Source organism: Sphaeramia orbicularis, chromosome 12 (genome assembly GCF_902148855.1).
Source record: "Sphaeramia orbicularis chromosome 12, fSphaOr1.1, whole genome shotgun sequence".
In the NCBI taxonomy this organism is placed as follows: Eukaryota; Metazoa; Chordata; class Actinopteri; order Kurtiformes; family Apogonidae; genus Sphaeramia; species Sphaeramia orbicularis.
This window is the reverse complement of record NC_043968.1, coordinates 56,664,651-56,683,357: the sequence shown is the minus strand read 5'-3', so window position 1 is coordinate 56,683,357 and position 18,707 is coordinate 56,664,651. Positions and strand designations below refer to the sequence as shown.

Below are 18,707 nucleotides of genomic sequence, written 5' to 3'. Positions count from 1 at the left end.
CTTTATTTCAATATTAAGCATTTATCCAGACAAACAGCAACTTATGTGCATTGCCTGACAATATTTTTAATAAATTACATGTGGTTTTCTTATAGTTTTTACATTATAACCTACTTACGTACCAGTACAGCCACTCATAAACCCAATATACCCAATACCTACTATATATATATATATATATATATATATATATATATATATATATATATATATATATACATGTATATATATGAGCCACTTTATTTGGTCATCACAGGTAACACTTTTGTTACATCTGCACTGATCCGTTGTTTCATAACTGGTTGTGTGTCTGAGATACTTCACTGTCACTATGTACAAACTCAAAACCAGCTCAACCGAACACTCATTTTCCTTCAGAATCTTACACTGCGAAATAATTTATTAAAACAGAAAAAAAATCAACAAAACCCCAGAACAGTCAAGAAAATAAACAAAATAATTAAGAAACTGAACAGAAAATAAGTAGAAATACAATGAAATGAACAGAGAAATGAACAGAAACACAATAAAATTAACCAAACAAGCAAGAAAAGGAACAAAAATGAACCATGAAATCAAGAGAATGGACATATATTAACCATAACAAAACAAACAAAAATGAACAAAGCAATTAACAAAATCAACAAAATTGTCCAAACAAATCAACAAAGTCAGTAAAGTAAACAACAAAATCAACAAAATAATTAACAAAACAAACAACAGTGAATCAAGAAAGTGAGAAAATGGACAGACCTTAACCATGTTAGTAACAAAATAAACAAAAATGAACAAAATAATTAACAAAATGAACAAAATAATCAACAAAATGAACAAAACCATCTGTTGATGTGAATGTTTTGTTGGATACAAAATGGGGATGAGGGATAAAGATGCAGTAAGTGGGTTAAACCTGGTTCTGACCTTCAGCCTGAACAGAACCTTTACATCATCTCCTCTGGTTTCTTAAAACAGAGGTTCATTTTAACTGTACAAACACTTGGTCGTGCTCTGACTCTTCATTCTTGGTATGTTTCTTGGTCACTTCATGCCGTGCTGGCTCTCGTGGTGTCTGCGGAGGTCGACTTTGCGCTGGAAGCCTTTGGAGCAGACGTCACATCCGAACGGTTTGAAGCCTGTGTGCTTCCTACTGTGGGTGATCAGGTTGGAGCTCTGGCTGAACGCTTTACCGCACACTTGGCATTTATGCGGCTTCTCACCTGAAAAACAGAACGTACATTTACAAAACAAGAACCTGCTCGATCAAATCTTGGACCGGATTCATCAAATGATTTATGTGAAGAAGCTGCAGATCCTCCTTCACTGGAAAATCAGGTTTGACATCCACACCAAACACGGTGCCGAGCATCTTTAGCAAGAGTTTGCATCCATGTCCACAGCCAAAGAATCAGGCCTTTGTTCAGATTTGTCAAACATTTATTGGCATCACATGTTGGCTGCAAAGGGTTCCTTTCATAGAAGCAGGAAAACCAAATATGCAAATCACCAGGACATTTGTTTAAGTTTCTTTTTCTGATTTATCAGCAGCTCCTGAGACCCAGTAATGCATTATGTCCTCTGTAGGGGACAAGAGTTTCAGAGTGTTACCTAAAAAAAAAGAATAAAATAAGCAACAAAATAAAAAAAAATGAATCAACATAATGAACAAACATTAAATAAAAAGGCAAAAAAATGAACCTGACAAACAAGAAAATGAAACCAAATAAGCGACAAAATAAAAAATAATCAACAGAAATATACAAAATAATCAACAAAATTAACAAAAAAGTGAAAAAAAATTTGAAAAAGTAAACAAATTACTCAAGGAAATTGTCGAAAATGTAAATAAAATACAAGAGAACTAACCAAACAAACAAAAAAATGAACAAAAATTAACCAAAAGGAAATAAGGAAATCAGAAAAATAACAATATCAACAGCAAAATTAATAAAAAATATAGAAAACAATTTGAAAAATGAACAGCTAAAAAAAACAATGAACGAAAATTTATAAAATAAAGATTAAAGTGAATACAATTTAAAAAATAAATTCATCAAGAAAAACAAAAATGAACAAAGCAATAAAATATAATGAGCAAAAATTGATTAAATAATCAACCTGAACAAAAATGTACATAGATAAAAAGAACAAAAATGGATGAAATAACTACCAGAATAAACAAAAATTTGCAATAATGAATAAAAATGAACAAAAAAATATAGAATAACAAACAAAAATTAAATAAATGAACCACAAAATGATCATAGACAAAGTAATGCACAAAATAGACAAAAAATTAATAACATAATTAACAAAAAGTAAGAAACAAAACAAACAAAACTAAACAAAATAATAAACAAAAGTGAACAAAGTAGAGAACAAAATCACCAAAAATTGATAAAATCATCAACAAAACAAAATAAAAGGATGAACAAAATGGCAAAAATGAACAAAAATAAGAAAAAGAACTAAATTGAACATGGAGAAAAAAAGAGCAAAGACACAAAATGAACAAAAATGGCTGAAATAATCACCAAATTGAACAAAAATTAACAAAGAAAAAAAAACCTCATAATTGCTGTAAACAATCCACCTGAACAGACTGTTGTTTACTGTTTCCAATCAAGGCAATAATTTGCTATAAAAAAGCCTAAACTTTTCCTTTGCTGGGTCTCAGGAGGATATTCCGTGTGAAGAGCATCCGGGGGCCGTTGTTTTTTTTGTGTTTTTTGTAAGACGATCTCCATGCTGTGACTTACCCGTGTGGATGTATGTGTGTTTCTTCATATCAGATTTCTGGTGGAATCTTTTGCCACAGTACTGGCAGGGATAAGGCCTGGTGTCTGAGTGGATGAGCAGGTGTGTGGACAGGGTGGAGGAGCGCTTGAACGACTTCCCGCACATCTTACACTCGAAGCTCCTCTCCTGGTCAAACACAAATTCACCCGCGGTTACACAAACAGACACAAACCAACAGGATGACACAGAAGAGGTTTGTATTCGGTCGACTAGAAATGACTCCACAAACGGACTTGACTCAACATGACTCTCTACGCTGTTGCCGTCAGGGACTTGGTGGATGGTTGTCATAGAAACATTACACAAAACTGCTTTAACATCATCTTCAACACGACAAATACATGTTGAAGGGCTAAAATTCTATTTAAATCAGTAAATGTAAAGGCATGTATTCTATAATTTATAGGGATTATTTAGTTAGATGAGGAGTTGCAAACAAAGCAATGAACAAAAGTGAACAGTGAGGCACAAAATGAACAAAAATTGATAAAACTGTTAACAAAAATTAATAAATTGATCAACAAAGTGAACAAAATAAGCAACAAAATGGACAAAAATTAACAAAAGCAAACAAAATAATCAATAAAATGGAACAAAAAAATGATGAAAAAAAACAAAGACATAAAACAATCAACAAAAATGAGCAAAGAAAGATAAAAAGGGAACAAAAATGGATGAAGTAATGATCAAAATGAACAAAATGGACAAAAATGAAAAGCATAATCAACAAAATGAACAAAAATGTATAAAATAGTGACGAAAATGAACATAAATTAACAAAGTAATTAACAAAATGAACAAAATAAGAAACAAAATTAAACAAAATGACCAGTCAGGATTCATTAATCTGTTTTAATATCTCTGCTTATTCATCAGACCCTGAGCTGTTGAACCTGTTTTGAGGTGAGTGTAAATTTCAGCTGCATCTCTTCCGTCTCTCTGAACCCACTGGTGTTTCCGTTGTGCCTCCCACCTGTGAGTGGACGTTCATGTGCTGCTCCAAACTGACTGCATGGCCGAAGGTTTTTCTGCAGATGCTGCAGCCAAACGGTCGTGTGCCGCTGTGTGACCTCCTGACGTGGACCTCCAGTCCATGGGGCGTTGAGAAAACCTGCAGACGACGCATTGGCCGAGGCGTTAAAACGACTACATGTCAAAGTGATGAAGATAGAGATAATCACATTCTACAGGTTAATAACTCACTTTATGCAGGATTTCCTCCTATTGAGGTGTCCGTTATTCATTTGGACTTGTATTTCTAACTAGATATCATAGTTATTCATTTGTCATGTGTTAAACCTATTTGTTTGTTGTGTCTTGATTTATTGTAAAAATGCCTGATGTTTCACTGGGTCAAAAAATGCAAAATGCAAATGTACGTAAAGGAATCAGGTGCTCATCAAGGACAGAGGCAGAATAGATGAAATGTTTTTTGTTTTTGTTTTTTTGATCTGTGTTATTTTGTGGACCTTTGTGATGGTTGATTTTGTTGTTTGTTGTTATGGACTGGTGAACTGTCTGCCAGGTCCCCCTTGAAAAAAGACTGTATTCTTGCTGTTAAATGAAGGTTAAATAAATAAAAGAGAAAATAATAAAAGCTTCTGCAGTCTGTTGTGTTGCAGTACTAGAGAAAGGTATTGGTCTCAAGTGGCTTTTTATTCAGTCTTGCCTTGGACTCTTGGATTTTATTTCAACCTCATTTGTAGTTTCATCACTAAATTTCCCATGTTTTCTTCTTTTTTTTTTCCCTAGCTGTCTGGTACTAGACTTGGACTTGGACTTGGGACCAACAAATACACACTATGTATCCACAGACTGTATCACCCATTGAATGAAGTATTATTATCATTATCATTATTATCATTACTGTTCACACACATCTGTATTATGATATCAAGTTTTGTCCAATCAAAAACTCGGTAAATCAAAATAACAGTAGTCGCTTTTCCATTGGACATCTGTGCAAAGCTTTACCAATATTTACTACATGTCAAAAAAACAGAAGTGCGTAATGTCTGTTTTGCCATTAAATCACAAATGCGATGATTTGTTTATTTATTATCGCTAGATGACACGAGAAGTCATTCCATAAACATGGTGACAAACATAAATACGGTGTTGATTTACCGATATATTCATTATTATTATATATTACCCCTCTATCTCGTACTAAATTAAAAAATGATTGGGTTTCCTGGTGCGTCCACACATACCGCGACAGGTTTCTTCTTCTTCTTCGCTTGTTGTAACGTACGTCAACATCCGTTTTTTTAATTCACCTGACTCTAGTTGCGAAAAAAGGTCTTTCCATTGCAGTTTTGCGAGATATATCATTTGTGTGACACCCGAAAAACCACCTCTTGTCAACGCAAAAACTTTTAATCAAAAAATGAGACTTTTGGCGAAATTGTCATTTTTCAATTAGGTAAATTTTTATGCACAAGTTATATTAGTGCAATTTGAGGGTCAATGGAAAAGCAACTACTGTGTCTTGCAATCATAGCTTGCTGCATCAGCTGATAGTTTACATTATAGCTCTGTTAGCTTAGCTCTGTTTTTAGACTGAAAACAGCCACAGTAAAACCACTAACCCCCTCTGTTTTCTGTAGGTTTGTGTTGTCAGTAGCTGAACTAAAGATCTGTTTGGAATCAAACAAACAAGGTCAGAACTGTCACAGGTTCATCTGAACTGTGGATCAACAAATGGCAACTTAGCAAAGATTATAACATCCCATAATAACTTTATACCTTCATCAGCCTCATAATCAAATGCTGCCATTTCATTATCAAACTCCATTCTATTCATTTTGAGCTGTGTCCAGTAGAGAAAACAAGTGCCTCTAGATTTTAGCGATCCGTTACTCCCTCTAGTGGTCACATAAATCCTTTGGTCCGTATAAATACAGTAGAACCAGGACAGTAGAGGAATTTGCCTTACAACCTGTGACATGTGAGTATTTTTATCTTGAAATACGAATGGAAATCCACAGTATGAGCGAGTTTCAAACTAGCCGCCGGTCATCAGTACTGAGGTCACACATACTCCCACCAACAGGACCAGCCTCTGCCCGCGCAGTTCACGTGTTCATCACGTTGAGGCAACATCACAAGATGCAACAGTGTGGACAACGAAGAAAATGAAGTCAAAAAGCCCAAATTAAGTGAAACGAGAGAGAAAACACCAGATATTGTTCTACCTGACGTTTTAATGGAAAGAGATTCTCCTTCCAAACAACAATCCTCCTCCTCCTCCTTCTCCTCCTCCTCCTCCTCCTCCTCTTCACACACAGATCATCTCATCTTTAAGGTAAATAAGTTAATAAAACCAGTTTAGTTCTTTTGCATTCTCTTTTATTTTCTGTCTAACTGCACTATGTCTGTTTTAAAAAAGGATGTTTGGGTGATTTTGGGGGGCTACAACAGATTAATCATATTTCAATTAATTTCAATAGGGAAATCTGTTTCATAAAAATGAGTAAATTGCAAAAGGAGCTTGGTTATGGAACAAATGAAACTCATACTGCAAGGTTCTACTATAAATTCAGTTCATATCTCTACAATCCAATGCATTGGCATCTTTGGTAGAACTTCACAGCTCTTTATTCTAAATACTAAGGATAATTTTAGATCGTATTTGAATATTTTAAAAAGGGAACACTACATATAGCTTCTTTACAGATTTACATCTTCAGCTGGAGCTACAGACACACTGTAAAAAAAAGTCCTGTTGTTTTTATGGAGAAAAACTGGCAGCTGTGGTGACCAGAACAGTACTGTAAAAAACACATCCGACTGTAAACATATTTATGGAGTAACATGTAGATTTAACATTTTAAACATGTAGATTTATGGATTTAAATGGTAAATGGACTGCACTTATTTAGCACATTTTCTACACCTTCATGGTGTCCAAAGCCACTAGGTACAACTGGGAGCAATTTAAGGTTCAGTGTCTTCCATGGACACTTTGACATATGGACAGTTGGAGCCAGGATTTGAACCACCAACCCTTTGGTTATTGGACAAGCTATTCTACCAACCCATTAATTTACAAGTTTAAAATGTTACATAGTTAAATGTTTACATCTTTATAACTTTATATATATATATAAAGCAAATACATGGTTATTTCAACATTATGGTCTTGCAATTTATATAGATAGACATAGAAATACATAATTTCTACATACAAATCTGGTTTTGTTCACATACTCTTTCTGTAAGAACTACAGGTATATTTGATTTAATTGTTAACACAAAAATCTTTTCAAATAAACAACTTTGCATTGTATTGTCACTTACAAGTTTTTTATGTTGCAATTTTACACCTTTTTGGTGTTAATTCCACAGTCATTTTTTACAGTGCAGTTGGTAGAATCTGAATATTTAAAGATTGCTGTTGGTGCTTTGGAGCAACAATAAAAATACTTGCAGATACTATGAATGTATTTCATTTGAACTGTACAAGAGATAATGCATCAGTGGAAGGGGTGGAGGAGCAGAGTCTCACCTTGTCACAGGTGATGCAGTGGTAGGTATTAGAGGAGGGGGAGTAGTGGGTGCTGCAGTCCAGGGGCTGCTGGGCTGGGGGGCTGCGGCTGATGTGACCGCCGTACAGACTGCTGGCGTGTTGCAACACCGTGGGGCTGAAACTCATCTGCCTAAGCTCAAAGGACGAAGATACTGAATCCCAGGTGTACGACGGCTTGTAGAAGGGAGGGAATTCTGCCAAGTGAGGCTCTGAGGGTGTGAACAAACACATTTCTCTGATTACAAGTTACACAGAGTTACAGAAAATTAGACAAAGGACGGGACGCAAGGGGCTCACCAGAGAGATAGTATGGAGCTGCAGGAGGCCTGGTCGGCTCTGGGTGGACGGGTAGAGGACATTCAGGACCCATCTCTGGGTTTTCAAAGGAGCATCGGTCCAGATCAGATGGTTTACTGTCTGATGGAGGCTGGTCTGTGGTCTGAGGCTTGACTGGAACGTCTGCAAATCACAACAAATAAAAAATAAGTCAACTCTATGCAGCGGTGGGCTGGAGATGCATACTTTACTTGAGCATTTTCACTTTCTGCAGTGTTATCCTTTTACTCCACTACATCTCAGAGATGGTCAAAATGCTTATGTTACATTCCTTTAATTCATTTTACAGTTTTCCATCTCCTTTTTTCAGTGACAGAATATATATAAACGAAAGACAGTGAGTCAACTTTCAACTTCTCTCACTTCTTTAACTAAAGTGACTCCTTAAAACCCTCTTGGATTGACTTTCTACAGATGCATGGACAGATGGGGATCTTCTAGACCTCAGCCTTAACCCTTTGTAGACTATTGTTGAGAATTTACTTCAGTTTATAATGAGGTGCTGCTCAATGCTCTTTGTGAATGCATATATGTTACCTGGTTATTTATGATCCGTGATGTTCATGGATCAGTTTCTAGGCCCTGTCTCTGTGACAGTGTTATTCATTTCATAATATTTTAATGACTTTTGGATCATTTTTATTTTGTTTGGATTATTGACTGGAGGAACTGATCAACAGTAGCATCAATAAAATAATCTATATACATGAGATTGGAAAATTTGTATAATTACTATGTGCTAATTATGCCTAATGTCACTAATTTTCATCATATTGTATGTGCTCTGTTCAAAGTAACATTTAATTTCTCCACTTAAGTTAGCATTCACAGCAACAACATAACTAATACATTTATTTTATATAATTGTAAATAAATTTGGGCAGTAAGAGGTTAAACATCCTACACTGACAGGAACCATTTTACTGCATAATGACTATTTACCTCTCAACCTTTAACTACATTAGCTGATAGTATTTACATACCTTTACATTTAGGTTTAGGATGTCTTTCCACAATGGGGTAAGAATTATTTAACTGACTGAAAACCTCTTCCACTGGTTTTAAAGTTACATGGATGAGAAAAGTTCTTAAACAAAGCAGCTGAAGACGTCATTTAGACAGGCTTTTAGTTAGGTGTGGGGTTTATGACAATGTGCTTTTATGTTTTTATGCCTGGGTATGTTTTTATATGTGTGTGTATGTAGTTCTGTGTTTTTTGCCTGTGTGTTTTACTTCTGATTTAATTGTAAAGCACTTTGTGAATTCTTTCTGTGAAAGGTGCTACATAAAAAAAACTTTATTATAATTATTTTTATTCATTTATTTATTTATTTATTTATTTATTTATTTATTTATTTATTATTTATTTTTTTAATGAACTTTACTACAACACCTGAGATACCACTATCTGTTGCTGAACAATGAGAGAAATATCCAAAAACACCAGAATCAGCACCTAACAGATTATTTTGTCAAAAGTGATTGATTCAAAAATCATTATTGCAATGTTTGATCATAGTGAAAGTCCTTGTTTTACAAAAGCAAAGCCCAACCCATATGCTGGAAACTTTGTTTAATTAAGAAACATTTATTCAAAATAAAACGTTGTGCATTTTTATTCTTTTTAACTTGATTTTTTTTGTATGTGAAGGTGGTTTAATATATGTTTTGTATAACAGGTTCATTTGTTTGTGTAGTAAAGTTTCCTCCCATAAACGTTCCTTCCACAAAAAGATTAAACTCCTGTTTTTAAGCTATACTTAATATTTTTTTGCCTGAATTTAAAATTCATGCGTTTGCGTTTTTTACAGTAATAAGAACATTAAAAGCCATGTATGCGTCAGAACAGTGGAACTTTGTCTCCTAACAGACGTTTTCCTCATATATTCACATATTTCCGTGTCTTACCTGAACATATGGAGGCCTTGGACTCGTCTTCATACGATCTGTGTACATTGTATGACGAGCACCTTTTGTTTTTCACCAAAAATGAACGGGGCATGTTGATCCTGGTGCGTAAAGACATGCGTAAAGGGGCACATTTAGGCTTTAAACTTGATGAATGGGTGAAGTTTACAAGTTTTAAGATCATAAAGGTAAGATCAAGACTTTTTGTGGTAATTCATATACAGTTTAGACATAATGTAGTTGTATTTTTTTAAGGTTAATCAACAGAAGGTAATTATCTCTTCTTGAAAAGTTAAAAATGGCCACTTTAAAAGGTTAAAACTGAGCAGAAAAAGTTACAGAGTTGGCTAAAAAAGATGCGTCAACTCACCGTTAACTTTACAGGTTCCGGTCGAAATCTAAAAAAACAAAAACAAAAAAAACGAAAAAAAGACGTCCTTATAGGATGATTTTAAAGGTGAATCAGCTCAAAGGAGGAGGAAATAAACGCGTCCAAATCCTTCTTTTTAAGCTCCATAAAAACTCAACCAGTGTAAAAGCATCCCCACTTGTTGCTCTTTCTTTTTCTCCCCTCCCTGATTTACAATCAGATAACTCCGCAGGAGAATCTGACTGTGGTTTCGACCAATGAAAAGGCCAACCTGCAGGTGGAAATTTGCGTAGAAAAACACATGGCCCGTACATCCGACAGTTACACTCCAAGAACTATGCATTTAATGCCGTTAACAAACCAAGCGTCTGTGTCTCCTGCAAATATGATGAAGCTAATAATATCAGATAGAGAGAGAGAAAAAAAAGGTCAAAACTACTGGAATGTGATCCTTAAGTTAAATTATAAGAGTGACAATTAAAGATCATGTTTAATAGGTTTAATATTTCCAGCTGCCAGTGTTTGAATTACAGGATTTACTCCAGGTAAGGCTGGGTGAATGCCTGTGTTGCGTGCAGGATTTAGATGACCAAATGATCATATGAGAGTGGAGCACCTCCAAAGATACACACACCAAACCTTTCAAACAGTGTTTACTCTGCAGACTGTGTTCATATTCAGACATGACAGATTTTTATACATGATGCCTAAATGGCACATGAACTGGAAAACAAAAAACTATCAACATATTGCAAAATACAGACAGCTCATTAAAAAGCCCAGGAGTATATGGACATAAAACTGGTGTAAAATACCGCCCCGCACCCCCCCTTCCCCCCCTAAAAAAAACTGTTAGGTAAAAAAACAAGGAGGAAAAACACAAGTGCGCCATCGTGTGGATTAAGTCTGTACTTATCTTTGACCCTTGAAGACTTAGAACTATTGTGGTGGCAACTTCCGAGTCAATTTTTCCTCTATGATTAACATTTCTTTAGTCATTTATCACCATTTATTATAATACTATCCCCTGTAATTTGCATTTGTTAGTGAAAATCATTTTTTCCCCATATTTAACCCTTTCATACATAGTGGTCACTACAGTGGACAGATATTCCACGGCTGTTCTCTTGTATATTCATGGGTTTTATTGTTTTAGTTCCATATCAGCCAACATAGTGGACGCTTATGCACCATCCCAAACACTGCAGTTCATACAATCATGATAAACCTGATCTGCAGTAACATATTTTAGTGTAAATCAGTTGCTAATTGTTATTAGACTGTAATTAACAGTTTTCTGAATTTTTTTTTTTTTTTTTTTGCATATCCTCCTGAGACCCAGCAATGAATTTTGTCCTCTGTACGGGACAAAAGATTGACAGTTTTACTTAAAAAAATGCTGTGCATTACAAAGGACATTCCAATAAAAAAAATCAATCAATAAATAAAAATTATTTTTAAAAAATGTATCTGAAAAAACTGTTGCATTATGCAGTTTCCAATCAAGACAATTTTTTAATGTAAAAAAGCTAAAACTGTCAAATTCCTGGGTCTCAGGAGGATATTATCTCCATGAAATGAGTAATAACTAACATTAGAGTATGATAAAATGTGAGAAAAAATTACCAATTTAGCGGCATTAAAAATGTTTTTATTTTATAGTTTTTACACAGTATATCACTTTCTGATGATGAGTTTTAAATACATGTTTCTTTGCTTCAAAAATTAAATGCATGGTGTCCAGCTGAGCGGATATTTTTGTGACTCCACGAAAAATAGGTTCATGAAAAAAAATCATTTCCATTGTTTTTTTCATGCTTAAAGAGGAATTAAGACACTCAAGAACAAAATATTGACTAAGGTTCTCGTAATTCATGCATGAAAAGGTTAATTTACTGACCAAGCGACTTTTTCAGCAAAATATATCATTCACTAAACATAAAAACAAACATTTCCATCCACTGTCATCGATCCAACTCCAAGGGTTTTACTGGTGAATCAATGTTGTAGAAGATGACGGTGTTTCCATGTTCACTACGGAGCCTTTGAACGTCCAAATGGGTCATATCTGATGACCGTGAAAAGATGACAAACTGCATTTTACCTAAAATATTTACATGCACTGAAGGGATTAATGGGCCAAAAGACATTAAACATTTTAGATCATGCTTTTGGTCACTGGGGGCTGGTTAAGTCTTTGAGGGATAATATTAAGAGCTGAAGTGGTTTAAGATTTTATTTACTTCGGTATTGATTAGAATTTTTATTTGAATAGATGGTGCTTGTTTTTGTGCTAAAATGACATATTCTCATGGATCAACAAAGTTCACTTGTATCTGTAGTTGTAGTAATAACAGACTATCAACGATTTTCTATTCAGAACACTCGACAAAAAGTTAAGAAATTAAAAATACCAATCAATCAATCAATCCCTCTACCTACCTATGTACCTACCTACGTATCTATCTATCTATCTATCTATCTATCTATCTATCTATCTATCTATCTATCTATCTATCTATCTATCTATCTATCTATCTATCTATCTATCTATCTATCTATCTATCTATCTATCTATCTATCTATCTATCTATCTATCTATCTATCTATCTATCTATCTATTTTGATTTTTGTTCAGTCAGGACAATTTGCCATACATGCAATGTTAATTACAGTAAGTAAAATCAGATTACAAAAAATGTAGTATATTTCTTTCCTTGTAGCAAAGTTATTGCTGATCAGTGTCATAAAAAACACCCATAAAGGCATAATTTGTTATAAAGTCAACATTATGGGTATAAACACATATAGCTGACAAATTAAAGTAAAAATCCACTTGAGGTGTCTACTCTGAATAAAGTGTTCTGTCACCACATTCATCCAGAAAACATTCATGCCTCTTGAGTTGATGGACATCTTTTTAAGAGATCACATTCCTTTAGTTTGATGTTGGAGGTGGAGGTTCTGTTTAACCCTTGTGTGGTGTTCAGATTTTTGTTATTCAGCCAGTGTTCATGGGTCTGGTGGAACCACTGCAGTTGTAGGTTTTTAGTTCAACATAATCAAACAATTTTATTTTAAAATACTCAAAAGATGTTTACTTCATCCCAGTTACAAGCAACATAAAAAGCATATAATTTTAATATTTGCCTTTTGCCTTTGCTAGATCCCATTTTTGAATTAAAGTGCTACTTGTTTTCAGTTTATTTTATTTTATTTTTTTTAAATAAAATGTAATATAATCCAGATATGAGAGGAAAAAATTCATTTAAAAAAATTACTCATCATTTGTCTTTTTTAAAAAATGAAAACGGGTCCCACAGACCCAAACATCATACAAGGGTTAACACATCAGCCCAGAATCTGACTTATGTGCTGAGTTTTGTTGAGAAAATCAGGTATTGTTTTTTCTTAGTCGTAAAATCATTACTGACCAGTGGAATACATAAACAGCTATGAAGGTAATAAATCTGTGTGAAGCTTATCAAATAGCACCCAAATGTTTTATTTATCTAGTCAAAATCATGAAATATGAACTGATTTGTCTAAATGTTGAGTGGCTAAAATCAGTAATATAACATTTTAAGTCAGTATTATGGGTATAAATACAGAAAGGTGACAAATTAAAGCAAAAATCCACATATAATAAAAAGGTGTCTGAATAAGGTGTTTTTCTACCACATTCTTCTAGAAAACATTCATGATATAATACTATGAGATCATAGTCTGTGCAAGCAACAACTGAAAATAACAGATAAAGGACTCTTATTATTATTATTATTATTATTATTATTATGTAGATTGTAATCCTCTGGTATTTGCAAGTGTTCTGTTTGTGTTGATTTATTATATAAGATTATCCACCACAAACTCTAACACAGCTTGTACCAACAGGTCATGTAGCTCAGAGTTAACAGAGCGTCCACTAGATGGGACTGTTAGACTGAGTTAAACTATGTTCTTCAGCATTGGACTTTTACCAGCTGAGACATACAATTCGACATCGCTGAGCACTGGAGAGAGGAGTACACTTAAATATCTTAAACTGAGTTTCAGAACATGACTGGAAGACTTGGTATTCAGTCTTATGTCAGTGAAGTGTCTGGTTTTAATGTTGTTTTGTCTTTACTGAGAGTTTATTGTACTGGTATTTTTCTGTTGACTATTTTGAGGTGGCTGTTATTTTCTGTTTTCTTTGGTTTTTGTATTTGGTATGTGTTAATACAAGATTTTCAGCTCAATGATTTGCCACAGATAATTAAAATTAATGATAAAAGGAGCTATGTGAATTTACTGACAATTGTCCATAGGGGAATTCAAATCCAGTTATCGAGGGCCGGTATCCTGCAATGTTATAGATATTTCTCTCTTCCAGCACACCTAGTTCAATTAATGATCAGCTCATCACCAAGCTCTGCAGAAGCCTGATAATGATGTAATGGCTTCCAGGTGTGATGGAAAAGGGAAACATCTAAAACATGCAGGATACCAGCCATCGAGGACTGGATTTGAATACTCCTAGATAAACAAACAATGAAACAATACATTTAGATATTGATATAATTTGCATACTTTTACATATTATGCCTCTAAAAACTATTAAAATAAGTAAAATAATGTCTTACACTCTTCTAACTGAAACTTGTTTGAAAAATGTGTCTAAAATATGTTAACTTTCCCCAAAATAATCTAAATCCTTTATTTTTTGCGGACTTTACAACTTAATTTTTCAAGACAAAACTTTAAATCAGTTTCTCATCATTGTGATACAGGTTTAATTGATTATATAATCATCAGCTATGGTGGTAGTGCTGATCTTCCTCATCGATTACTTCACTACCTGATTAGAAAAATCTAATTTGCGCGTGCGCTGTTCACATGTGGGTCACGCGAAACCGCATTACACTCTTCATCCTTCCACCAATGAGAGGAAAACAATTTTAGCTTCGCACTAAAGGTAAGAACTGTATGTAGTATCTGTGAAAATACAATATCTGATTTAATAGATGTGGTTCAATAAACTTATTGTGCATTCTTGTTTGTTTAAATGCCCTGTAGAAGTTGCGGATGGGTCTCGTGCGGAGCTAACTTGCGGGATTAGTTTGCACACAGTCCGACAGCGGAGGCGGACTGCGGTGGGATGGGCTGTGAGGTGTCCAAGATGGCGGCGCCCTGTGGAGTGCAGCTACTCTAACAGGTAAACAGCTCCCGTTATTTAGCTCTTATGTGTTTTTCTTCCAGTGAATATGAACGCATATGTCTCCGGTTGTTAAAGACAGGCTGCTCGGCTCAACTCTCAGCGGGTTGAACGCGGCTGACAGGCGGGATGAATCTCCGACCGAGTCCGGGTCGCCGCTCTGCTAACGTTAGCTCAGCTCTCGGCGGTTGAACTGACTTGTTTTTGGACAGACCGGTGATTGATTTAGGGGATGATGGTGCTTTTAGCGTTTCGTTCTGGGCTTAAATGCCTTTTCTGCTGGTGTTGTAGCGGTGTACTTGGGCCCAGGGAAAGGATGCCGGTGTATTTTTATAATCGGATAAAGTAAACCCAACCCTGCCCATTGTTCTCTGCGAGTTGTTTACGACAGGCAGCAGTCAGTGGTCAGTCCTCAGACAGCAGCCCTGCGCCGCTCCGATCACCCAGATCAATACCATCGATTACATAGATGATCAGATGGGTCCTGGCAGGCTGTAGGCATCTTCTGAAAGATTAGTTTTCCGAGTAAGCATGAGATTTTTTGCAGCTTTCTGCATCATGCCTGTTTGATGTAATCTTGTAGCTGCAGTCAAACTTAAATTGAGCTTAAAGGACAAGTTCACCAAATTTCTAAGCATTGGTTCATAGTATTTAAAAGATCAAATTCACATTTTATTCAAGTACAGGGAAACTTATTTTTAAAGGAATGACTCATAATAATTAAAGGACAGGTTCTCCAGTTTTAAAGATTGGTTTGCCATTATTAAATGACAGTATCATAACATTTTAACCCAATGATTACCATTACTTCAACGGTAAATTCATGTTTTATTGAAGGTAACTTATTTTTTAAAGGGCACAATAACAACAACTAAAGAATAAAAATTAAAGAATAAGTTCACCATTGTTCAAGAGAATTGCAATTTGTAAGAAACCATTTACATTGTGTAAAAATGTAAGTTCAGACAGTCTTAAAACACATCTTCATAATAATTTAAGGAGAGATTAATCATTTTTTGGGGGAGGTTTGTTAATTTTAAGGAATATATTTGCAGCGATTTAAAGGATGGGTTCATAAAATGTAAATGAATGTATGAATGAGGGCAAAATCATGTTTTGTTAAAGAGCAGGTTTATTTATTCAGCATGTCTTCACTGTTGTTTCAGCATGTCCCATGAATTTTTAAGCTTTTTTTCTTTTTTTAAAGAACAAAAACAGGAGTCATTATAAACAGAGATAGAGGTTTTTGTTGCTGGAATTCTTTCACCCCTTTATGTCAGGCTGGTAAATCTAGAAACGGACTTGACAAATGGGAAATTTGTGAAGATGAATTCAATAACCCCCCCTCCCTAGTGCTGATGATAGATGTATTTGAGGAGGGAGCCATCCTAACTTCCTTCTTGTTTCTATTAAGATTCATATGGGGATTAAGCCTCACAATTACAATTTCATGTATTAACTTGACTTCTTGTAAATAAATAAAACAGTCTGTAGTAGAAGTAAAAATTGACTTTTGGCCAAGAGATTATTGACAAACCTACCAGACAAAATATTAAACTCTTAGTCTTAAACTACAAACACATAGACCCAACATCTGTAGGTACAATAGCTGTTTTCCAATAACATTTGAACTAATTGTACCCTGATGCTTAAAAAGTCAGGTAAAGCGGAGTTGGTCAGCTTTTCAGAGATACTACATAGGTCTTATTTGGATGTTGAGATGCACTATAGTGAAAATGTTTAGACTCTCACATTAGGAAGCATTGATTCATCATAATATCTTAATTTGAGCTAATTAATGGCGATAACTTGTTTACAAAAGATTAAACAATAGGCTAATTCACTTGGAATTCTGAAACGTTTACTGTATGTTCCACTTACTAACATAAAAAACATCCTGTAGGTTACACACTAAGAACATAACATTTTACAGTATTTTCCTTCTCAGATTCATTCATTCTCAGACAATGTAAATTTATGTTATTGACTTTAAATGAACTAATGAACCAACCATGAAGTTGAGGTTGTCCTGAATCAAGTGAAGTCGATCATGATCATAGTAGTACTTTAGAAAAACTAATTAACCAGCGGAGATCTAAAACTGTTTTCTGTCTTTGAGAGTTAAACTAGGGTGATGCAATTTAGTGATAAAGTCAAATTTTTATTGTTTAGGGAACTTTTGTCAATCAAGTATCAGTTTATTGTGGAAAATGCATGTTTTTAAAACTCATAAGATACTTCAAACTTAAACTAAAATTAATAATAAAAAAATGAAAACCTAAAAAAGTGAGACATAGCAACCTCTATTTTGTTATTTTTCCTCTCACCCTTCATTGTCAATGAATCTGTGCAATCAGATAAACTTAAAACCGGCTAAATCGTACTCACAAATTGCAGCTGTTTTAAATTGCATAATTTCACAGTCCCTAATATACTTGCCTTTACTGGACATTATGGAACTCACTTTTTAATGTGCCTTCGGTGTAAGTGATGACAGGATGGCAGAGTTTATTAAAATATATGTATGTCCTGTAGAAAAAAGAGAAATTATGACAAAGTAGAAGAGTTGAGGCTTTAGAGGTCTGAATCCCATCAACCTTTTCTCCTTGTCTGTTAACCATTTTAAATAGCATGTAGTTGTTGCTCTTTTATCACTTCAGTTGCCCTGCCTCAGGTGAGACAAATTGGGTCAGTATTTTCACAGTTTGGCCTCTTCGACCCTTCAGTCACACTTTGCTGCACTCACCGCCTTGTCACCATGTTTCATCTGTGTCTGAAAGCTTCGCTGATGTTTGAGCTGCAACAAATCTATTATCAAGAGACATTTTTCAAGGCAAAATGCCCTAATTTTGGAGTTGATGCCTTCTCGAATGGAAAAATGTAATGGTTTTTAGGAAAATAGTGAGTATTTCAGTACTTGAAATTGGGCTGGGGGAACTTGACTAATGCACTACGTACAGAGACAAATTTACTGGAAATACACTGAAAGGCATGCAGTGTTTTTTAATCAACAACATGGAGTGATTTAATTAAAATCATGTTGATTATAACTTGAAGTTATCATAAAGCTGACATTTATTTCTGTTTATTATTTCATTGTTTAATCAAAGAATGGTAGCTACTACACTTACTCACTGCCCGAGGTTGAGCCATTCAGCAAGAACTCAAAAGTATTTTATTTACTCTTCAAGAACGGTGTCAAACTTTACATTTATGAGGCTCAATCAGTGAAAGTTTGGCCTTAGCACTGAAATGTTTATGAAAATATTTGCATATCATTTTTCCAGCGGTGAAATAACTGATTTTGATAGCTTTTTGCGTTATTGAGCAAATATTCATTATCTTTTAGCAAATTGTAATACAAGTAGTCTGAGATGAAACAAGAATTCTACCCAGTTCTTCCCGACTTTTTACAAACAGGTAGGGGATTAGATTACTGATTACAGAAGCTTGGAAAAAGGTCTTATGTTTTCTATGGTCTTACCAATTGGATTCAGGTTCATTGATCTTGATATTATTATTTTGTTTTTCTGATCAAGACCTTACTTTGGCTCCTGCGCCTTTAAAGT

At 34.6% G+C, this 18,707-nt stretch overlaps 2 protein-coding genes across 2 annotated transcripts in view; one reads left to right on the top strand and one right to left on the bottom strand.

Moving 5' to 3' along the window:
- Positions 1-220: 220 nt before the first annotated feature.
- gfi1b (growth factor independent 1B transcription repressor) lies at positions 221-10,227 on the bottom strand. The gene is made up of 7 exons (XM_030149677.1): positions 9,942-10,227; positions 9,572-9,672; positions 7,625-7,786; positions 7,307-7,536; positions 3,770-3,907; positions 2,757-2,922; positions 221-1,217 (listed from the first exon to the last, which is right to left on the bottom strand). The coding sequence occupies exons 2-7, from the start codon at positions 9,663-9,665 to the stop codon at positions 1,039-1,041; spliced, it is 969 nt and encodes a 322-aa protein (XP_030005537.1). The 5' UTR covers positions 9,666-9,672; positions 9,942-10,227; the 3' UTR covers positions 221-1,038.
- Positions 10,228-15,035: 4,808 nt separating this feature from the next.
- Positions 15,036-18,707, top strand: part of tsc1b (TSC complex subunit 1b) — a 56,259-nt gene continuing 52,587 nt past the window's right edge. Inside the window, exon 1 of the mRNA XM_030149643.1 lies at positions 15,036-15,138. The gene's annotated coding sequence lies outside the window, so the exon portion shown is untranslated. The remainder of the gene's footprint in view (positions 15,139-18,707) is intronic.

What these genes read in the sequence shown, in the direction of transcription:
- gfi1b (XM_030149677.1), bottom strand. Translation starts at nt 9,665, where the DNA reads ATGCCCCGTTCATTTTTGGTGAAAAACAAAAGGTGCTCGTCATACAAT. An exon ending in AGCTCCATACTATCTCTCTG is followed by an intron (nt 7,537 to 7,624) that starts GTGAGCCCCTTG and finishes TCACACCCTCAG; the next exon opens with AGCCTCACTTGGCAGAATTC. An exon ending in ACACACATACATCCACACGG is followed by an intron (nt 1,218 to 2,756) that starts GTAAGTCACAGC and finishes TCTGTTTTTCAG; the next exon opens with GTGAGAAGCCGCATAAATGC.